Below are 21,502 nucleotides of genomic sequence, written 5' to 3'. Positions count from 1 at the left end.
ACACTAGGGAAGGACATTGACATCATGTGACTTCTGTGTTAATTTTAACCTTTTGGCTACTTTATGGAGAATAGACTGAAGGGGTGCAGTCAGAGCAGTGAGGGGCCTGCTGCAATAGTCCAGGCAGGAGATGGACCCCATCAGAAGTCTACTGCAGTGGTCCAAGCACGAGATCCGGGCGGCTCAGACCAGAGTAGGCAAAGTGGCCAGATGCCACCTAGAGTTGGAGGATGGCGCTGACAAGATGTGCTAGCGATCTGATGTGGAGTGGGAGAGGAGTCCAGCATAACTCCAAGGTTTTGGCCTGAACCTCTGGTGGGGGTTGGGTGGGGGGGAGTGGATTGTCTATTTACAGAGATGGGGAAAGCTATCTAGAGCTCAGTTCTAGAGTCCAAGGCTGTCAACCTTTAGAGTCAGAAGTTCAAGTGGGGAGGCCCCGGCCTGGATGGGCCAGGAATGGGGGGTGGGGGTGGGAATTACATGCAGATCATGTGCTGGTTCGTGCTTTCCTGGGTCAGAGACCCTCTCCAGATGCTCAGACGGGCTGGTGATCCTGCAAATGGCAAGCCTGCAGCCTGGAGGGCTGTCTTGTGGGAGAGCTTGACTTGAGAAAGCTGCTCTGGAGGGCCTCTGGCCAGGCGCACTTGTTTGCCTCTTTCCATCTGTGAACACAAGGAAACCACACCCTTGCTGCAGACTGATATTCAGAAATCAATTCTAAATTGCAGGCTTGGGTGCTCTGCAGGAGCCAAATGGCTGGAAGCCTAGGATAGTGTGCCCAGATTCCGGACGCCAGATCGGTGGTAACTTCCAACTCAGCCTCTCCGAGATACCAGCTCCTGACATTCCTGCCGCCGCTCACTGGTGTTAGAAAAACATGTGGATGCAGGTCATTGAGGAGGAAGAGAGACTTAGTTGGACCCACCCTGCTGTTCAACTTGCCAAGCACATTCCTGCAAGATCTTTTTTAAATTCAGCACCATTTAGGAGATCACTTAAATTTTGGAAGCTAAGTGTATCAGGATTAGGTTTGGCTGCGTGTGAAAGAAAATATAAAATAACAGTGGCTTAAACAAGACAGAATTTTGCTTCTTAATCACATAAAAATGTCTGGAAGTTGGCCGTTCAGGGCCAGCGTGCTGCCTTCAAGATTATAAGGGACCCAAGCTCCTTCTCTACTTTTGTATCCTACTATTCTTATGGTGTGGCTTCCATCTTTAAGGTCACCTTCATGACTCAGAACGGCTGCTGGATCTCCAGCCATCACAGCCATATTCCAGAGAGCAAGGAGGAAGAGGCAGAAAGGAAGAGAATGGACCTTTAAGTCAAGTCAGCTCCCTTTACTCCTCCCAGACATCACCTACAACACAGAACTTATTTAATTAGTCACATGATCTCAGCAAGAAATACAGGACACATTCAAACCTAGATTTTTCAAGGAGGGTTTAACTTTTTGCTAAGGTGTGAGCAAGTGTGGAGAAATCACTAATGATAGGGTAGCACTCGAGGCTAGTTAGTAACAGTTGGGTCGTCTCTACTCCAAGAACAAGGGGGTGAGGGCAGCAAAAGGTTCCTGGAAACCTCGAGTCATAGGGCCACTCAGTGGGAGTTGTCACCCTCTGTTGACACCAAGGGAGTGAGATGGAGGAATCCAGACCCTAATCTTAGCGCTTCCTTTTGCTGATCTCCTGCCAGGGTCCCCCATCATCCAAATTCAGCCAAAGCCAGAATATGAAGCCACTAGTCAGTACAGCCCATCCAGGTCAGATCCCTGGGCTGGAGAACTAAGCAGAAGGTGGATCCAGAAGGTTAAAGGGAGAACTGCTTGCGCTGCAAGAGAGTCTAGGAAATGCAGTTTCCTAGCGGGGTGTGTTGAAGATTAAAATCAGGGTCTGTTAATAAGAAAGAAGGGGAAACAGATGTTGGCGGGCAACCTGGGGTCTCAGCCATACCAGAGATCAGGAGCGGGGGTCCCAGGAAGGGGCAGCAACTCCAGCAGTGGGTGTGGTTAAGTGATGGGCACCCTGAGAAGGAGATGTTCACTGGAGGCCTGGGGGAGAAACATCCCAGACCGGGAGGAACTGCTGAGCACTTGGAGGAGGGCAGCTGGACCTGGGGAGGGAGAGGAGAGAAGGATAGGGGTGAGGGCAGAGAAGAGACAAGGAAGGTCTGGATTTTATTCTCAGGCCAATGGAAAGTAACTGAAATGTTCTGAGCAGGTCAAGCACACATGATTCATGCTTTCAGTGGCTCTGGCTGCCGGTGGAGAAGAAGTGGGGGACAGGAACAGAATCTGATAGACCAGTTGTCCCGGTGGGAGGTGATTGGGGGTGCTGCTGAAGGGAAGGGGGTAAACGAGCAGGTTTTGTTTTGAAGGTCAGCACGCCTTGGTGATGGAGCACAAGTGGGAGGGGAGGGAAGGAGAATCAAGGATGACTGAGGTTTTTGGCTGAGCTCTTGGGCAGATGGTGGTGCCGTTTACCGAGATGGGAGACTGGGGGAGGAGGGATGGGTTTTCAGACTTGAAACAGACGTCAGCTGCTTCGCCAACATCACCCACCAGGACGGTGGCTGGGTGACTGACTCTCTAGCCCACCCTGAAAAATGCGGAGAACACCTTGGAGAGGCTGCCTCATTGAGGCAATGGCCTCTGGCAGGGGTAGCAAGTTGGAAAATTATTAGCAAGAGGGACGTTTCTGGGTGGAGCTCCTCGGAGCGGAAATTGCCAGTCATTGCTGAGCACCATTGTTATACCCATGACCCGCCCTGCCCCAGGGCACCTCCCCTCCATTGAGAAAGCCTGAGTTGGAATTTTTTCCCAGAAGCTTCTGCTGGCTCTGGTTTGCAGGAAAAAAAAAAAATACTGCATGATATTTCTCATTTTCTTCAGTCTAGTGTTCATTAATGAAATTCCAATACTGCCTCTTCAACATCTGCTTTAACTGATTTTGGGGTTAAGAACCAGTGTTAAGCCTTGGATTTTTATCACTGAAATCAAGAATAATATTTAATTTTATTTAGCAATCTCCAAGGGTCAGGAATTGATCCTCCTCTGCCACCACCATGAGGAAACCTCGTCTGAGAAACGGGTCCCAGGAATCCAGTGGATTTTTCTGGATTGAGTTGCAGGCACAGCAGTTGTTGCCAACTGACAGCAGTGAGAACGCTCCAACAGAAGGAGGGGGTCGAATGTAACTGCTAAGGAGGCAGTGGAGTCCCTGGGCCGGAGGTGGCCTCTGATTGCTGCTGTCTGTTTCCCAGGCCTTCCCCTCACCCCGCTGCTGGGGACAGAGAGCTTCTGGGGCCATCGCTCTTATGGGGCCCAGCCTGATGTGGCCGTTCAGCAGGTGTTGCCACAAGCTGGCAGTTCACAGTCTGAGCCAGTGACAGTGTGGTGATCCAGGGACACTCAAGGGCCAGCTGAGGGCCAGTCGAGGGCTGTCGCTTAAATTCCAGCCTGGCAGGTGGCCACCAGCGGCTGGAGGCTGCTACAGGACGCACGTGCTTCCCCACCTGTGGCCTGAGCTCAAGCCCCCCTGCCTGTCCAGGGCAAGGCTCTGTTCCAGCTTTTACCCAAACCCACCACCCCTCTATGCTCCCTTAAAGCCTGTTTTCTGTGGGTCTCCAGGCCACGGTGTTGCTTTGCGAGTTTACTTAGCTGATCAGTTCAGCTGGAATAGAACCAGCTAAGGGATGCAAGGGCTTCCCTTGAGGGTCAGATGGTAAAGAATCCACCTGTGATGCGGGAGACCCAAGTTCGATCCCTGGGTCAGGAAGATCCCCTGGAGAGGGGCAAACCCAGTGCAGCAGGGCCAGGCCAGTACTGCGGGTGAGGGGAGTGGGCCTGATGGGGGCCATGCAGACTGGAGGGGGGCCCTTCTAAAACCAGCCTTGGCTATTCAGATCCACCTACCTGTGTGCCCATCAAGGCCAGATCTGTGTATTTTCATGCTAAGCCTAAAATCCGGATTGATGTGAAATCTCCCGGATAAAACTTAAAAGTTAGCAATTAATTCAGATTTTTAACCACTTCCGAGCAGACCTAAATCCAACACATGCAGTCAAGAGCCTGTCCTGCTGCTGCTGCTAAGTCGCTTCAGTCATGTCCAACTCTGTGCGACCCCATGGACGGCAGCCCACCAGGCTCCGCCGTCCCTGGGATTCTCCAGGCAAGAACACTGGAGTGGGTTGCCATTTCCTTCTCCGATGCAGGAAAGTGAAAAGTGAAAGTGAAGTCGCTTAGTCGTGTCCTCTCAGCGACCCCATGTACTGCAGCCCACCAGAGGCGCTCAATTTGTGAACGCTGTGCTACACTATATATAGTTGGGAGCATCTGTAATTTACATTTTTAAAAGCTAACATGTTTTGAATCTTTTCTGTATGCCAAGCATTGAACTAAAGGCTTTGCATATATTTATCTCAATTAAAATTCTACAATAGTCTAGGTAAGAAATAGCAATGGTTAAACATTGATTTAAGTCAGGACCCTAGGTTGGCTAACCATGTCCCACCTCCCACAACCTTCCCAAGGAGAGTCTGACATCACATACTGTGTTTACCTCTCAAGAAAACAAAGATCAGAAAGCATATGTCTTAGTTATCCATCAAAACCGATGCCTCCTCTGTTATGCCACCCAAGTTGGGGGCTCCGGAATTTTGTCTTAGGGAAGGGGCATGTAGGGTATGTCTCCTCTCAACTGACATAGATTTCTAGGACAGAAAGTAGACGTGAACCACCAAAGTCCCAGGAACGGCCAAAATTGGGTCATGTTTTGAATCTTGAGAGCCCCCAGCACCTGCTGAGTCCCCAGAGATGGTGGTTGCCCTGACCCAGACCTCTAGAAGTGCACATTAAATCAGCGTTTCCCCACATGCCTTTCTATGTATGACACAGGTCATGCACAAAATCATCTTATGTGACAGGTTGACAAACATTGATTTTTACCACTTACAAACCTCTTTTGATATGCTTCCAAAAAAAAAAATCTAAGCACATCAAATCCAGAATTTTACATTGTCACTTGGGTTGAAAACAAAATTTTTAAAACCACATTAAAGAAAAATAACAAATCAAATAAATAATAGCCCAGGTGGTAGACTGAGAGCCCCCCAAGCCCCCTGAAAATAAAAAAAAAAAACAGAAAGGGAGTGGGCAGATGAGGGTGTGGGGGATACACCATGCTTCTGGCAGGTGCGTGGTTTGGGCACCAAAATTTAAGTCATCAGGGTGGGGAGGGGGCCTCCGCAGTCTACCGGAGTCACCGAGAAAGGTGTCAGAGTGACCTCACCCTGGCAAGGGAGGAAGGTGTGATCACGGAAAGAAACCGGCTGTGTTTTTGTCTGCGTGTCCCCAGGCGTGTGTTAGATGACAGGAGTTTTGGTTGGCTGGCCTTTTTATTTCAGTGTGGCCTGGTCTTCCAGCCCCTTCCCTCCCCCTCAGAGCTGTCCATCTGCATGAGGGCTGTGCCGGGCAAGGAGATTAGATCATATGCTTTCCCGTTCCAGATGTGGATTTATCGGGCCCCGTCACTGTGACCATTCTCATCAAGCAGGTTACTGTCCCCGAGGGGAGGTTTAACATGTCGCACTGCTTACGCCCAGATGCGGCTGTCATTTAGGGCATCGTTAGATTGTGCTCTAATAGCAGATTGACACGGCTTCCCTGCAGCCGGATTATTTGGGCCAGCGCGGGCGACCCAAGCAGACATATGCAGGGAACTGTTGGAAAGAGCAGACCATCACTCGTGTGACTTGAGGGGCGCATGGCAACCCTGGTTTGGAGCCCCTTACAAATAAGAAACAGCTCCACAGGCTGTTTGCCTTTTGCCAACGCAGCATCCAGGGCTGCTGACTGCAGGTGAATTACTCACCAGGTGGCAGACCCCTGATCTCCAGGGGGGTCTGAGAGGTTGGTGGGCGGCCAGCTTTGTCCTTTCTGCAGTCTCTAGAGCCCGAGCAAGGCCAAGTCCTCGTTACCGGGCACTTCCTTCTGTGCCTCTCGGTCTGGGAAGAGCAGGCAAAGGTTTGATTCTGCCTGGACTGCCCTAGACTCATGCCTTCGAGAAACATTTATTGAACACCTACTATGTGCCGGGCACTGTTCTAGACCTCAGGGCCGTGGGGCGTAGTCAGTGGTCCCAGCTCTCATGACACTGACATCAGGGCTGCAGAGAGGGTGACCAGCAAGATGAAGATGTAAATGTGCCAGAGTGTTGAGTTGACCCAAAAGTTCATTCAGGTTTGCCAGCAGATGCTGTGGGAAAACCCAAGCAAATTTTTTGACCAACCTGAGATATAGTATGTTAGATCAACACACGCGGAGTTGAAAACGTAAAACGTAAAAAGAGGATGTGAGATATTGGCGACAAAGGAGCAAAATTGTGGATGTGGTGAGCAGGGCAGACCTCACGAAAAAAGAGAACTATTTTTTTTAATTGAAGTGTAGTTGCTGTACAATATTATAAGTTACAGGCATAGTGTATAGTGAGTCACAATTTTTAAAGGTCATGCTCCATTTATACTCATTATAAAATATTGGCTATATTCCCAGTGCTGTGCAATATATCCTTGCAGTTTATCTTATACCTAATTGTCTGTACCTCTTAATCCCTTACCTGTACATCACCCCTCCCCCCAAGAAAAGAACTTTTGAGTGAAAACAAGGAGGGGTGAGAACCCAGGCCCTGGGATTGCTGGGGAAAGGCATCCCCAGCAGGAAGAACAGCCTGGGCAAAGGCTCTGGGGCAGGAGCAAGTTGGCAAGCGTAAGGAGAGGCAAGGACCACAGAGGGCAGGGAAAAATGGGGAGCCTGGCCCACAGGGGCTGCGCTCGACCTCAGACTTTGTTCTCTGGGTGAGTGGGAGCCATGGATGATGCTGGGAAGAGCCACTGCAGCTACTCCTCTGGAAATAAACGGCGAGAGTCCAGGTAGGAAGCAGTGGACCTAATTCAGAGGAAAGAGGATGACCGCCTGCTCAGGGAGGAGACGACAAGACTCTTGAGTGTGGGTGTCCTTTAAGAAAGAGCAGCAGGCTCTGCGGATGGGCTGGGTGTGGAAACAGAAAGATGGGACCAGAGAGAAGCCACGATTATTGCCTGAGTAACTGAAGGATGGGAGAGTTGGTCCATAAAGAAAGCTGAGTGCCGAAGAATTGATGCTTTTGAGCTGTGAAGAAGGTGTTGGAGAAGACTCTTGAGAGTCCCTTGGACTGCAAGGAGATCCAGCCAGTCCATCCTAAAGGAAATCAGTCCTGAATAGTCATTGGAAGGACTGTTGCTGGAGCTCCAATGCTTTGGCCACCTGATGCAAAAAGCGGACTCACTGGAAAAGGCCCCAGTACTGGGAAAGACTGAAGACAGGAGGAGAAGGGGCAACAGAGGATGAGATGGTTGGATGGCATCACTGACTCAGTGGACGTGAGTTTGAGCGAACTCTGGAAGATAACGGAGGACAGAGGAGCCTGGTGTGCAGGAGTCCATGGGGTCGCAAAGAGCCAGACATGACTTAGCAGTGGAACAACAGACGAGGGGAGAGGAGAGGACCTCAGGGGACACCCAAGGTGTCTCTTGGCAATACCGTCACTGGGCAGACAATTGTGGGTTGTGCCACACGCCAGCCGTTCCCTCACCCTTCCACAATTTTCACTGTGTCCGTGGGCCACTTGTATTGCTGTTTTTTGAAACAGCTGTAATTATTTTTTGAGAACAGGATTCTACTACCCTAAATGAGAAGCTAGCATCACTTGCCCTAAGTAGAAGGAAAGTTAAACCATGCAATCAAGTTTAAGCTAATACGGCTGCCCACCCGGAGCTCCAAGGGGGTGGCCTCATCTCTTCCCTTTGAAATAGGACGCATGTGAGTGTTAAGGACGTGACCACATCCCTGCACCCACCCAAGACTTTCTCCTGGAGTTGATCAGAAGGAGTGAATGGGAATCAGTTTCCCACACTGGGGTCCCTGGCACTTGGTGACGTCACCGACCCCGAACCACGGTCGCTGCTGGTGCGTCAGCTGAAGTGATGTGGGGACCCAAACGACAGTCCCGGGGATGATTCTGAGCCTCACTGAAGCTGAGAGTTAGCAAGCATGAAGGGACTTCTGTGTCCCTCCCGGGTTATCAGCGCCCCTGCGTAGTGTCCACAGGACGTTTCCTGGATGTGACACGAAACCCCCACCTCCACCATCAAACACGCTGGGCTCAAGTCATCCTACCCCACTTCCCCGGCTCTGCAGTGCTCACCAGGCACCTAACTCCCTGCTCCCGGCTCCCTCTTCTGTTAAGTGGTTTGCAGGGAGGATTAAGTAGCACAGGCAAGCCATGTGCCCAGCACAGTGCGTAAAGCAGAGTCCGTGACGACAGTCACCTCGTTAATCGTGATTGTTACGGACGTGCAGCACCGCCCTCTACCCCAGGGCTGAGTTAGAACTGTCTCAACAATTAGGTTATATTAGGAGCTGCCAAACCAGGGCCTTCAGGGACCAGCAAGTAATGTGATGGCGCAGAGCTGGTGTCAGACTCTAGAAGGTGCTGGGGAGCTGCCATTTGAAGTCAGATTTTTTTTTTTAATTCACTACACACAACACATACACACATATTGTGAACATAGACCCACTTGGGCTCCTGAGTTATGTGGAAACACAAAGAGTGAGATACATTTTTGTGTTAATTTAGCAGATGTTTGTTGTCACTTTGTGCCAGGCATTGTTCTGGGCTTGGGAAGACAACAGTAAAGAGAATAAGCCTAGATCCCTGCTCCCTTGGAGCTGTTCCGGTGTGGAGCAATGGGCAGCATGCAAATAAGTGAACTGTCTGAGGGCAGTAAGTGTTGGGGGGCCAGGTGAGGCAGGGAGGGGCCGTGGGGGGTGCTGGAAGGAGGGGCAGCAGTTTCAGTGTGGGGCCAAGGACGGCCTCTCAGATATGGGAGGTTTGATGAATAACCTGGAGGAAGCTAGAAGGATGCACCCCAAGGCTGGTGAGGCCCAGGGCTCTTGCCAGACCCTGATCCCAAGGCCTGCTCCCTCTGCAGGTTCCAGCGAGTTTGCACCAGCTGGTGGAGGGGAGCTTCCGAAAGCCCACCACCTCCATCCCCTCCAGAGGGCGACTTCAGACCTGGTGTCAGTCGCCCAGTCGCGTCTGACTCTGCGATCCCATGCACTGCAGCACAGCAGCCTCCCCTGTCCTTCACTGTCTCCCAGAGTTTGCTCAGATTCGTGTCCACTGAGTCAGTGATGCTATCACACCTGGTAGAAACCCTCTAATTGCCACCAGTTACAGATGGGACCCGTTGGGACTTCTCAGGAGGACATGTGACCTTGGCAACAGATGCTCACATAGCTCCAGGGCCTGATGATTCCTGGTCAGACACAAGCTAGTTCTTTGCCCACTGGGGTGACCTTAGCCAAGAGGCTCAGGAAACATACCTGGTTCCAGGCGGGCGTCTCTTATAAAACTGCTTCAGCTCTGGGCTCAAGAGGGCAGGCTCTGCTCTGTCCCCTTCAGTTGTTCAGTGAGATATTACAGGGCATCAGTTACATATTCCTGGGGGCAGGGGGTGGACAGCACCCTGGATCACTCAGAACTCTCAGTCCAAAAGCAAAGGCTGATTACAAATAAGGGCACTTGTAAAGGAGGCCATTTCAGAAGGAGGGAAATGCTCAGCAGAAACCTACATGGGTGTGATAGCAAGTAAGCAGGGAGCTCCTCCAGATGGGGTACTCGGCCAGGACTTGTTGAGGAGGTGACCGTTGAGATCTGAATAATCGGACAGGCCAGCAAAGTCTCAGAGAGGCATTCCCCAGCAGAAGGGAGAAAGCAAGTGCAAAGATCCTGGGGCAGGGGTGAGCTTGGAGTCCCTGAGAAACAAAGAGGAAGCTCATGTAGCCAAGTGAGCAAGGGACAGGGAAGTTCAGTTCAGTCCAGTCGCTCAGTTGTGTCCGACTCTTTGCGACCCCATGGACTGCAGCATGCCAGGCCTCCCTGTCCATCACCAACTCCTGGAGCTTACTCAAACTCATCATATCCATTGAGTCAATGATGCCATCCAACTATCTCATCCTCTGTGGTCCCCTTCTCCTCCTGCCTTCAATCTTTCCCAGCATCAGGGTCTTTTCCAATGAGTCAGTTCTTCACATCAGGTGGCCAAAGTATTGGAGTTTCAGTTTCAGCATCAGTCCTTCCAATGAACATTCAGGGCTGATTTCCTTTAGGATGGACTGGTTGGATTTCCTTGCAGTCCAAGAGTCTTCTCCAACACCACAGTTCAAAAGCTTCAGGTCTTCGGTGCTCAGCTTTCTTTATAGTTCAACTCACATCCATACATGACTACTGGAAAAACCATAGCTTTGACTAGACGGACCTTTGTTGGCAACGTAACGTCTCAGCTTTTTAATATGCTGTCTAGGTTGGTCATAGCTTGCTCCAAGGAGCAAGCATCTTTTAATTTCATGGCTGCAGTCACCATCTGCAGTGATTTTTAGAGTCCAAGAAAATAAAGTCTGTCACTGTTTCCATTGTTTCTCCATCTGTTTTCCATGAAGTGATGAGACCAGATGCCATGATCTTCGTTTTCTGAATGTTGAGTTTTAAGCCAACTTTTTAACTCTCCTCTTTCACTTTCATCAAGAAGCTCTTTAGTTCTTCTTCACTTTCTGCCATAAGGGTAGTGTCATCTGCATATCTGAGGTTATTGATATTAAGCGTTTCTCATGATGTGCTCTGCATATAAGTTAAATAAGCAGCGTGACAATATACGGCCTTGATGGACTCCTTTCCCAAGCTGGAACCAGTCTGTTGTTCTATGTCTAGTTCTAACTGTTGCTTCTTGACCTGCATACAGATTTCTCCGGAGGCAGGTCAGGTGGTCTGGTATTCCCATCTCTTGAAGAATTTTCCACAGTTTATTATGATCCACACAGTCAAAGACTTTGGCATAGTCAATAAAGCAGAAATAGATGTTTTTCTGGAACTCTCTTGCTTTTTCGATGATCCAGTGGATGATGGCAATTTGATCTCTGGTTCCTCTGCCTTTTCTAAATCCAGCTTAAACATCTGGAATTTCACAGTTCACATACTATTGAAGCCTGATTTGAAGAATTTTGAGCATTACTTTGCTACCGTATGAGATGAGTGCAATTGTGCAGTAGTTTGAGCATTCTTTGGCATTGCCTTTCTCTGGCATTGGAATGAAAACTGACCTTTTCCAGTCCTGTGGTCACTACTGAGTTTTCAAAATTTGCTGGCATATTGAGTACAACACTTTCACAGCATCATCTTTTAGGATTTGAAATAGCTCAACTGGAATTCCATCACCTCTACTAGCTTTGTTCGTAGTGATGCTTCCTAAGGCCCATTTGACTTCTCATTCCAGGATGTCTGGCTCTAGTTGAGTGATCACACCATTGTAGTTATCTGGGTCATTGAGATCTTTTTGTATAGTTCTTCTGTGTATTCTTGCCACCTCTTCTTAATATCTTCTGCTTCTGTTTGGTCCATACCATGTCTGTCCATTATTGTGCCCATCTTTGCATGAAATGTTCCCTTGGTATCTAATTTTCTTAAAGAGATCTCTCGTCTTTCCCATTCTATTGTTTTCCTCTATTTCTTTACGTTGATCACTGAGGAAGGCTTTCTTATCTCTCCTTGCTATTCTTTGGAACTCTGCATTCACATGGGTATATCTTTTCTCCTTTGCCTTTAGCTTCTCTTCTTTTCTCAGCTATTTGTAAGACCTCCTCAGACAACCATTTAGAGTTTTTGCATTTCTTTTTCTTGGGGCTAGTCTTGATCACTGCCTCCTGTACAGTGTCATGAACCTTTGTTCATAGTTCTTCGGGCACCCTCTATCAGATCTAATCCCTTGAATCTATTTCTCACTTCCACTGTATAATCATAAGGGATTTGATTTAGGTCATACCTTAATGGTCTAGTGGTTTTCCCTACTTTCTTCAATTTAAGTCTGAATTTGGCAATAAGGAGTTCATGGTCTGAGCCACAGTCAGCTCCTGGTCTTATTTTTGCTGACTGTATAGAGCTTCTCCATCTCTGGCTGCAAAGAATATAATCAATCTGATTTTGGTATTGACCACCTGGTGATGTCCATGTGTAGAGTCTTCTCTTGTGTTGTTGGAAGAGGGTGATTGCTATCACCAGTGCGTTCTCTTTGCAAAACTCTGTTAGCCTTTGCCCTGCTTCATTCTGTACTCTAAGGCCAAATTTGCCTGTTACTCCGGGTATCTCTCGACTTCCTACTTTTGGAAGTCAGTGGCAAGGATACACAGAAGAAGAGGTGGCAAGAATATATAGAAGAATAGATGAGGTCAAAGAAATGTGGAGGTGGGTTGGCAGGGAAGGCTGATCTAGAAGGGTCTTAGACCCCCAGTAAAGAACTGGTGTTTTCTTCTGAGTGTGAAGGGAAGCTGCCGGATGGTTTGAAGCAGTGAATAGACATGATCTGTGTTTTCCCTGGGAAAGCTCGAGCTGTCTCCTTACCCGTTTGGCAGAAAAACGGGTAGAGGAGCCATGTAAATCTCCTTTTCCCTCTTTGGGGACAGAGTGCTGAGTTGGGTCTGATGTGCTGTCCTCAGGTCTCTGGGGGTTGTGGCTCCCCAGTAAGACCTTCAGACACCGGGTAGACCCTGGATTGGCTTCCTGCTGGTGTCCTAACAAACTGCACAAACTGGGTGGCTTAAAACAACAGAAATTTACTGCCTCACCGCTGTGGAGACAGAAGTCTGCAATCACAGTGTTGGCATGGCTGTGATCCCTCCAGAGGCTCTAGGGGTGAATCCTTCCTGCTCACCTAGCTCCTGGAGGCCCGAGGAGTTCCCTGGAGGGATATACGTGCCTCCTGCCGATCTCTCCTCCATCTTCACTTGGCCTTCCCCTCTGTGTCTGTGTGCCTTCTTCCTTCTGTCTCTTGTCCTTAGATTTAGGTCCCACATCCTAACCAATCTCAGCTCAATATGTTTTAGTACCTCTGCAGAGACCCTTTGTCTAAATTAGGTCCCATTCACAGGAGCCTGGACATAGGACAGGAACATATATATATTTGGGGGAGGCATCATTAAACCCACTATAGACCTTAAGTACTACAAGGAAAAGAAAAAAACTGAGGATAGCCGTGGAAGAGAAAAAGGATTTCCATGAAACCGCCTATGTGTCTGGGTACCGGCCAGGGTATGCAATTACACATCCATTCTTCTTCACACGTGTATTGAGTGCCCACTGTGTGTTACACACTGTGGGGCACTGAGGATTTTGCACTGAGCAAGGCGCAGTCTTTGCACACCTGGAGCCCTCGGTAGAGCAGACACCATGCAGGTGCTGGCGCACAGTAGGGTTTCCACACAAACTCCTTTCCTTCCTGCACCTTACTCCGCTCACAGCTTCATTGAGAAACAAAAACAGGTGTGAATGAGATCACCATTCCTAGTGGTTTATTGTGAAGTTCTAGTACCACATGTGTCATAAGAGCTCAAGGGAGTCAGAAGCCACAGAGATCCCAGGGAGGGGTGGCTGCAATGATGGGTAAGATGTGCAGGGAGGTGGGGAGTGGGTTCCAAGCCGGAAGGACAAGGTGGACAAAGGCAGCCACCACGGGTCATGACTGACACAGAGCGTTTCAGCAGAGACAAGATGTATTTAGAGAGAAGGCGGGCGGGGGTTGCCAGGTTGGGATGATCAGATTTCATTAAGAGGGAACAGTTCTTGGGAAAGTTCCAAATGAAACAAGGTATAATCTTCTCTCTGTTTACACAGTGGTTGCTTTCCAAAAAAAAAAGTGTATATTAATACCCTGCAAAAAAAAAAGATGTTCTGCTTATATGCAAGACAAAGTTCTTTACTAGGCTCAGATAACTTATGAACAGGTTTTTACCTACCTGCCCCTGTGAATGCCAGTGGAACTGGGGACTGGCAGAGTACTTCCTCATTGCACTGCGATCTGAAAGTGAAAAAAAAGTGAAAGTGAAGTTGCTCAGTCGTATCCCACTCTTTGTGACCCCATGGATTGTAGCCTACCAGGCTTCTCTATCCATGGAATTCTCCAGGCAAGAGTTCCAGAGTGGGTTGCCATTTCCTTCTCCAGGGGATCTTCCTGACCCAGGGATCGAACCGGGTCTCCCACATTGTAGGCAGACGCTTTACCATCTGAGCCACCAGGGAAGTATTATGGGGGGCTGCCCACAAATGCCAAGACTGCCCCCCAATCTGCCCCTGGAGATTTCCAAAATGCACTCCCCTCCTAGGGGTGTGGGTGCCGCCCTGCTCAGGGCCTCTCAGTGCCCGTCTCTAATTGTTCGGTGCCCAAGTGGGGCGCACTCGCTGGAGATCGGCCGGCCCGCGTCTCACCTCCTCTCTGGTTGCAGGTTCCATGCAGGTGATGAACAAGACGCGGCGCATCATGGAGCAGGGCGGGGCGCACTTCATCAATGCCTTCGTGACCACGCCCATGTGCTGCCCCTCGCGCTCCTCCATCCTCACCGGGAAGTACGTTCACAACCACAACACCTACACCAACAATGAAAACTGCTCCTCGCCCTCCTGGCAGGCACAGCACGAGAGCCGCACTTTTGCCGTGTATCTCAACAGCACGGGCTACCGGACAGGTGAGCCAGGCTGCCGCGGGTGGGCGCATGCGCAGACTGGGAGCCACCGACGTGGTACCCAGTGCCCTGCCTCGAATCGCTGCCTTTTCCGCTGTGGTCCTGTGCTGCAGGGCGGGGGAGGTCCCAACAACTTTAATTTAAAAGCTACACCTTGCCTTCCAAATGCGTTAGAAGAATAGATTTATTTGCTTATAGAGGGGCTTGAAAGTGAACTTTTCAACAGAATTTGAGGTGTTGTTTTTTTTTTTTAAGTGAACCCCTTTAAAATTTGAAATACAGTAGAGAGGCCATGAAGGACCCGGGCAGGAGCGTGAGTTCTCTGTGAACTGTGTCATTTAAGCCACTGGGGACTACTTCATTGACTTAAGGCCATCAGCATGGAACAAGCTTCCAGAACAACACTGGGGTGAGACAAAGGGATTAAAATTGGCGTGAAGGATGGAGAGGCCCCTGCGCGGGGACTGCGGCTGCACTGCAGATGGCCGCGCACTGTTCGTCTATGCTTGACCATCTGTACTGCCCAGGGTACTCCATCTCCTCTGCCAGTGGGTGCCCACAGTGTTGCGTCCTAGGTGGAGAGTAAGTGAGACTTCCTGTCTCTTTATCTTGCAGGAGGTACTTTGGTGGGTTCTGGAGACTCACCTGCCCCCTGGATGGTTGCCTGAGGCAAAGGCACAATTACAGTCGCTTACCTCCAGCAACATTGCAAAATCCTCCAAACTCGATTTAATTTGCTTTAATTTAGAAAAATAAACAAACACTCCCCACATAGAGTAAGGAGCCAAGGCAGTTGTGAAATCAGATATTGTGACTCAGGTGTCGTAACCCCAGGAAATTGTGCTCAAGCTACAAGGGACTTGTTTGGGCGGGAGTATCAAAGAGGATCGGATATCTCCATTTTGTTCATTCATACATCCATTGAAGACACTTAGATTATTTCCATATCTTGGCTGCTGTAAATAATGTTGCAATGAACATGGGATACAGGTAGCTTTCAAGTTTGTGTTTTTGTTTTGTTTGAATAGATACTCGAGAGATGGAATTGCTGGATCATGTGGTGGTTTTATTTTTAATTTTTGAGGAGCTTCCAAACTGTTTTCCATAATGGCCATACCAATTTACCTTCCCACAATGAACAAGGGTTCCCTTTCCTCCAAATCCTTTCCAACACTTAGTAGTCTTTGCCTTTTTGATAACTGGTATTCTAACAGTGAGGCTTCCCAGGTGGCGCCGGTGGTAAAGAACCCACCTGCTAATGCAGGAGATGTAAGAGATGCAGGTTTGATCCCTGGATAGGGAAGATTCCCTGGAGGAGGGCATGGCAACCCACTCCAGTATTCTTGCCTGGAGAATCCTCCTGAACAGAGGAGCCTGGCGGGCTACAGTCAGGCTTACAGAGAGTTGGACACAACTGAAGCAACTTGGCAGACAGCACATTCTAACATATTGAGGTGATATCTCATTGTGGTTTTGATTTACGTCTTTCTGATGATTAATGATGTGGATTTAGATGTACCTGTTGACCATCTGTATGTCTTCCTTGGGAAAAAAGGTCTGTTCAGATCTGTTGCACCCTTTTTAATTGGGTTGTTTTAGTTTTTTCTATTGAGTTGCATGAGTTTTTATGTATTTTGGATATTAACCCCTTATCAGATGTAATGATCTGCAAATATTTTCTCTTATGTGGTCGATTGTCTTTTCATTCTGTTGTGCAGAATGTTCCTCTGCTGTGTTTGGTGTCGTCCCACTTATTTCCTTCTGTTTTTATTGCCTTTGGTGTCAAATTAAAAAAAAAATCATCACCAAGACCCATATCAAATGATGATTTCACATCATATGTTCCAAGTCTTTAATCCATGTTGAGTCAACTTTGCTTATGGTGAAAGATAGCAGTTCAGTTTAATTCTTTCACGTGTGGCTATCCAGTTTTCCCAGTTCCATTTATTAAAGAGACTATCCTTTCCCCATCATATATTCCAGGCTCCTTTGGCGTAAATTAACCAACCATATATGCATGGATTTATTTATGGACTTTCTAATCTATTTCATTGATCTATGTCTGTTTTTATGCCAGTACCATGCTGTTTTGGTTACTGTTGCTTTGTGATACGGTTTGAAATCAAAAAACATGATGCTCCAGCTGCGTTCTTATTTCTCAAAATAGCTTTGACTATTTGAGGTCTTCTGTGGTTCCATATAAATTTTAAGATTATGTTTTCTGCCTCTGTGAAAAATGCCATTGGATGGTCTAGTGTTTAGGACTCCATACTTCCATTGCAGGGGCACAGGTTTCATCCACATGGCATAACCAAAAATGAATAAGTAAACAAGATAAATAAAATTTGTAAATAATAATCTTTTAAACTGCCATTGGAAATTTCATCGGGATTGCATTGAATCTGGAGATTGCTTTGGATAGTATTGACTTTTTCTTTTTTTGGCTGCACCAGGTCTGCATTGCTTTTGCACAGGCTTTATCTAGTTGTAGTAAACGGGAGCTACTCTTCATTTCAGTATGCAGACTTCCCATTGCAGTAGCTTCTCGTTGCAGAGTACAGGCTCTGGGCACATGGGCTCAGTAGTTGTGACTCTGGGCTCTAGGGCACGTGGGGCTCAGTAATTGTGGCATGCAGACTTGGTAGTTGTGACTCGTAGGCTCTAGAGCGCAGGCTCAGTAATTGTGGTGCATGGGTTTAGCTGCTCCGAAGTATGTGGAATCTTCTTGGACCAGGGATCAAATCGTGTCTCCGGCATTGGCAGATGGTTTCTTATCCACTGTGCCACCAGTGAAGTCCTAATATCAACATTTTAACAATATTAATTCTTCTACCCCATGAGCATGGAATCCCTTTCCATTTATCTGTGTCTTCTCTTTCCTTAACTGAAGTCTTACTTTTTAGGGCAGAAGTCTTTCATCACCTTGGTTAAATTTATTCCCAGATATTTTATTCTTTTTTGTGCAATTGTAAATGGGATTGTTTTATTAATTTAACTTTCTGATAGTTTGTTATTAATGTATAGAAACTCAACAGATTTTTGTGTATTGATTTTGTATCCTGCAATTTTACTGAATTAATTTATTAATTCTAACAGTTTTGGTGGAGTCTTTAGGGTTTTCTATGTGTAATGTCATGTTGTCTACAAATAGTTTCACTTCTTTATGACTGGGATGATTTTCTTTCTTTCTTTGCCTCATTGCACTGACTAGGGTTTCCAATACAATATTGAATAAAAGTGGTGGCAGTGAGTTCCCTTGTCTTGTTCCTGATCTTAGAGGAAAAGTTACCAGATTTTTGCTGTTGAATATGATGTAAGCTGTGGGTTTTATTATGTTGATATATGTTCCTCTACAGTCACTTTTTGGAGAGTTTTCCTCATAAATTGTTGTTGGATTTTGTCCAGTGCTTTTTCTGCATCTCCTGAGATGATTTTTATCTTTCATTTTTTAATGTGGTGTGCACATTGATTGATTGGGGGATGGTGAACTACCCTTGCATTTCTGGAATAAATCCTACCTGATCATGATATATAACACTTTTAACGTATTATTGAATTCAGTTTGCTAATGTTTTGTTGGAGATTTTTGCATTCTATGTTCATCAGAGATGTGGGCCTGTACTTTTCTTTACTTGTCGTGTCCTTGGCTGATTTTGGTATCAGGGTAATGCTTGCCTTTTAAGATGAACGTGGAGTTATTCCTTCCTATTCTGTTTTTTTGGAAGACTTTTAGAAAGGCTGGTATTGACTGTTCTTTGAATTTTTGGTAGAATTCACCTATAAAGCTGTCTATTCCTGGACTTTGGGGAAGTGTTTGATTATTGATTCAACCTTCTTTCTAGTAATTGGTCTGCTCAGATTTTCTATTTCTTCGTCAGTCAGTGTAGGTAGAAACTATGTTTCTAGTTACAGTTCTCTAGCTGGTCAAACTTGTTGGCCTATAATTGCTGAAAGTAGTCTTTTATGGGCCCTTGTATTTTTGTCAGTTGTAATGTCTCCCTTTTTATATCTGATTTAACTTATTTGAATTCTCTCTTTTTTCCTGGTGAGTCTAGCTAAAAGTTTTACCAATTTTGTTTATCTTTTCAAAGAACCGGTTTGTACTTCCATCGATCTTTTCCGTTGTCTTTTTCGTCTCTATATTTCATTTATTTTTGCCGTAATCTCTATGGTTTCTTTCCTTCTACTGACTTTGTTCTTTTTCTGGTTCCTTGAATTGTAAAGTTTAGGTTGTTTATTTGAGACGTTTTCTTGTTTCTCGATGTAGGCGTTAATCACTTAGAACTGATTTTGCTGCATCCTGTATGTTTCCGTGTGTTGTATTTTCATGTGTCTCAAGTTACTGTTTCTAATTCTTTAGATTTCTTTAATTGATTTCTTGTTCAGTAGCATGTATTATTAGCATGTTGTTTAGTCTCCATGTATTTGTGAATTTTCCAATTTTCTTCTTGTAATTGATTTCTAGTTTCATACCATTCTATTCGAAAAAGGTGCTTGATAAAGTTTCCGTTTTCATAAATTTATTAAGATTTGTTTTGTGGCCTAACATATGATCTATCCTGGAGAACGCTTCACGTTCACTTGAAAAGAATGTGTATTCTGTTGCTTTTGGGTGGACCATTCTGTGTGTGTGTGCTAAGTCTATCTGGTCCACATATCGTTTTAGACCTATGTTTCCCTGTTGATTTTCTCTCTGGATGATCTATCCATTGATGAAAGTTGGGTATAAAAGTCCCCGCGATTATTCTATTGCTGTCTATTTCTCCCTTGCAGTCTATTAATACTTGTTTTATATGTTTAGTGAAAGTGAAGTCGCTCAGTCGTGTCTGACTCTTTTCGACTCTATGGACTGTAGCCTACCAGGCTTCTCCATCCATGGGATTTTCCAGGCAAGAGTACTGGAGTGGGTTGCCTTTTCCTTCTCTATTATATGTTTAGGTATATATGTTTGCTGCTGCTGCTGCTAAGTCGCTTCAGTCGTGTCCGACCCTGTGCGACCCCATAGACAGCAGTCCACCAGGCTCTGCCGTCCTGGGATTTTCCAGGCAAGAACACCGGAGTGGGTTGCTATTTCCTTCTCCAATGCATGAAAGTGAAAAGTGAAAGTGAAGTCGCTCAGTCATGTCCAACTCTTTGAGACCTCATGGACTGCAGCCCACCAGACTCCTCCACCCATGGGATTTTCCAGGCAAGAGTACTGGAGTGGGGTGCCACTGCCTTGGTGCTCTTAAATTGATCAGAGACTCAACTGCCTTCTGTTTCTCCTTATCTCCCACTGATGAGAAACAAAGTCACATGAGCACACGTGATGGCAAAAGAGTCTTTATTCTGGGTGGCCGTTTGGCTAAACATTCTGTTACTATGGGAGAAAAAGAAAATGAATACTAAGGGAAGATTAAAGTTACAACCTTAATGATAGTTCTTAAGTCATTTGTATATGTAATACTGTTTTGAATAAAAGAGGTTAGCTGGAATTGTAGAAGACTAAAACCAGAAAAAAGCATTCTTTAAGTGGACCAACAGTTCATTTAAATAGAACTTTTAATGTATTTAGTTAAGTATTTTATCTTGAAAAAGTGAACTACACAATTTTGAAAAATAACCTTATTCTATGTTGTATTCTAACAGTGTTTAACAAAGGTTATGTTATAATTGTGGTTAGGTTATGGGTTGATTCTTTAATTAGATGAGTTGATGAAGTGTCAATTAGAGGCAGGGAGGGGGATAATTTGTTAAACAAATTTAAATGATAGCACCATTTGATATCCTTTATTTCACCTTCTATTTTCGCAGCAAATCATACAGAGTCATTTTTGCAAAAGTATTTGAGGATTTGATGAGTTTTCCCTTCCCTGGTGGCTCAGCTGGTAAAGAATTCACCTGCAATGCAGGAGACCCAGGTTTAATCCCTGGGTTGGGAAGATCCCCTGGAGAAGGGAATGGCTACCCACTCCAGTATTCCGGCCTGGAGAATTCCATGGACTGTATAGTCCATGGGATTGCAAGAGTCGGACACGACTGAGCGACTTTCACTTTCAGTTTTTTTCTCTTAATCCCTTGACATGTGAGTCTTCCCTCTGAAGCACTGATTCCCTCATCATCATTTTCATGATTTCTTCTTCAGCTATCTCGAAGACCAGATTATTGTTTGTCAATGGATTCACACATGCCTCAGGCTGTCTTCCAGCATGACTTTCATTAATTTCTCAAAACCTTGCATCTTTCACAAGATTTGCAATTTCATTTTACCATCATCTTGCTTTGTGTTTCCCTGTGTTTGCAGTAGAAATTGACAAAGGATGAAGCGAGAGGTGCTAAGTTTAAGCAGGACAGATATAAATTTGTTCATGGATATTTCTGTGTGCTGGCTTCCTCTCACTTTGGGGACTTGGATCTCAAATATAAACACACTTGAAAGGATAAATTGTATCTTCAGTTTTTACAAAATGTACTTAGTCATCTATTTTAGCACACTTCAGCTACCCTGACTGTGCTCACTTATATACGCACCAGCTAAAGTTATGCTGTCCTTAGAATGAGACGCCTCCAGGTCTTTGCAGAGCAGTTGAGAGCAAGGACTCTGCCTGAGTTCAAATGTGGACTCTACCACTAACTAGCTAAGTGAATTGGAATAAGTTATTTAACTATGCCTTGGTTACTTCAAGGAATAATAATGTTACTTAGCCCATAGGGTTTTGTGAGGATTAAATGTGTTAGAACAGTTATACATAGTAAACACCAAAGAAACATTGGTGGGACCTCCCTGGCAGTCCAATAGTTAGGACTCTGTGTTTCCACTACAGAGGGCATGGGTTTGATCCCCGGTCAGGGAACTAAGATCCTGCATGGTGCAGGATGGGACCAAAGAGAAAAAAAAGGAACGTTAGCAATGATAAACAC

The 21,502-nt window shown here is 46.4% G+C and overlaps 1 protein-coding gene across 10 annotated transcripts in view; it reads left to right on the top strand.

Moving 5' to 3' along the window:
- Positions 1-21,502, top strand: part of SULF2 (sulfatase 2) — a 126,256-nt gene that overhangs the window by 35,571 nt on the left and 69,183 nt on the right. For all 10 annotated transcript variants that reach the window (XM_061437880.1, XM_061437882.1, XM_061437878.1 and 7 more), the window contains exon 3: positions 14,366-14,605. In XM_061437880.1, the coding sequence (XP_061293864.1) occupies positions 14,366-14,605 (240 nt within the window). The remainder of the gene's footprint in view (positions 1-14,365; positions 14,606-21,502) is intronic.

This window comes from Bos javanicus, chromosome 13, assembly GCF_032452875.1.
Source record: "Bos javanicus breed banteng chromosome 13, ARS-OSU_banteng_1.0, whole genome shotgun sequence".
In the NCBI taxonomy this organism is placed as follows: Eukaryota; Metazoa; Chordata; class Mammalia; order Artiodactyla; family Bovidae; genus Bos; species Bos javanicus.
This window is presented reverse-complemented; position numbering and strand designations above follow the sequence as displayed.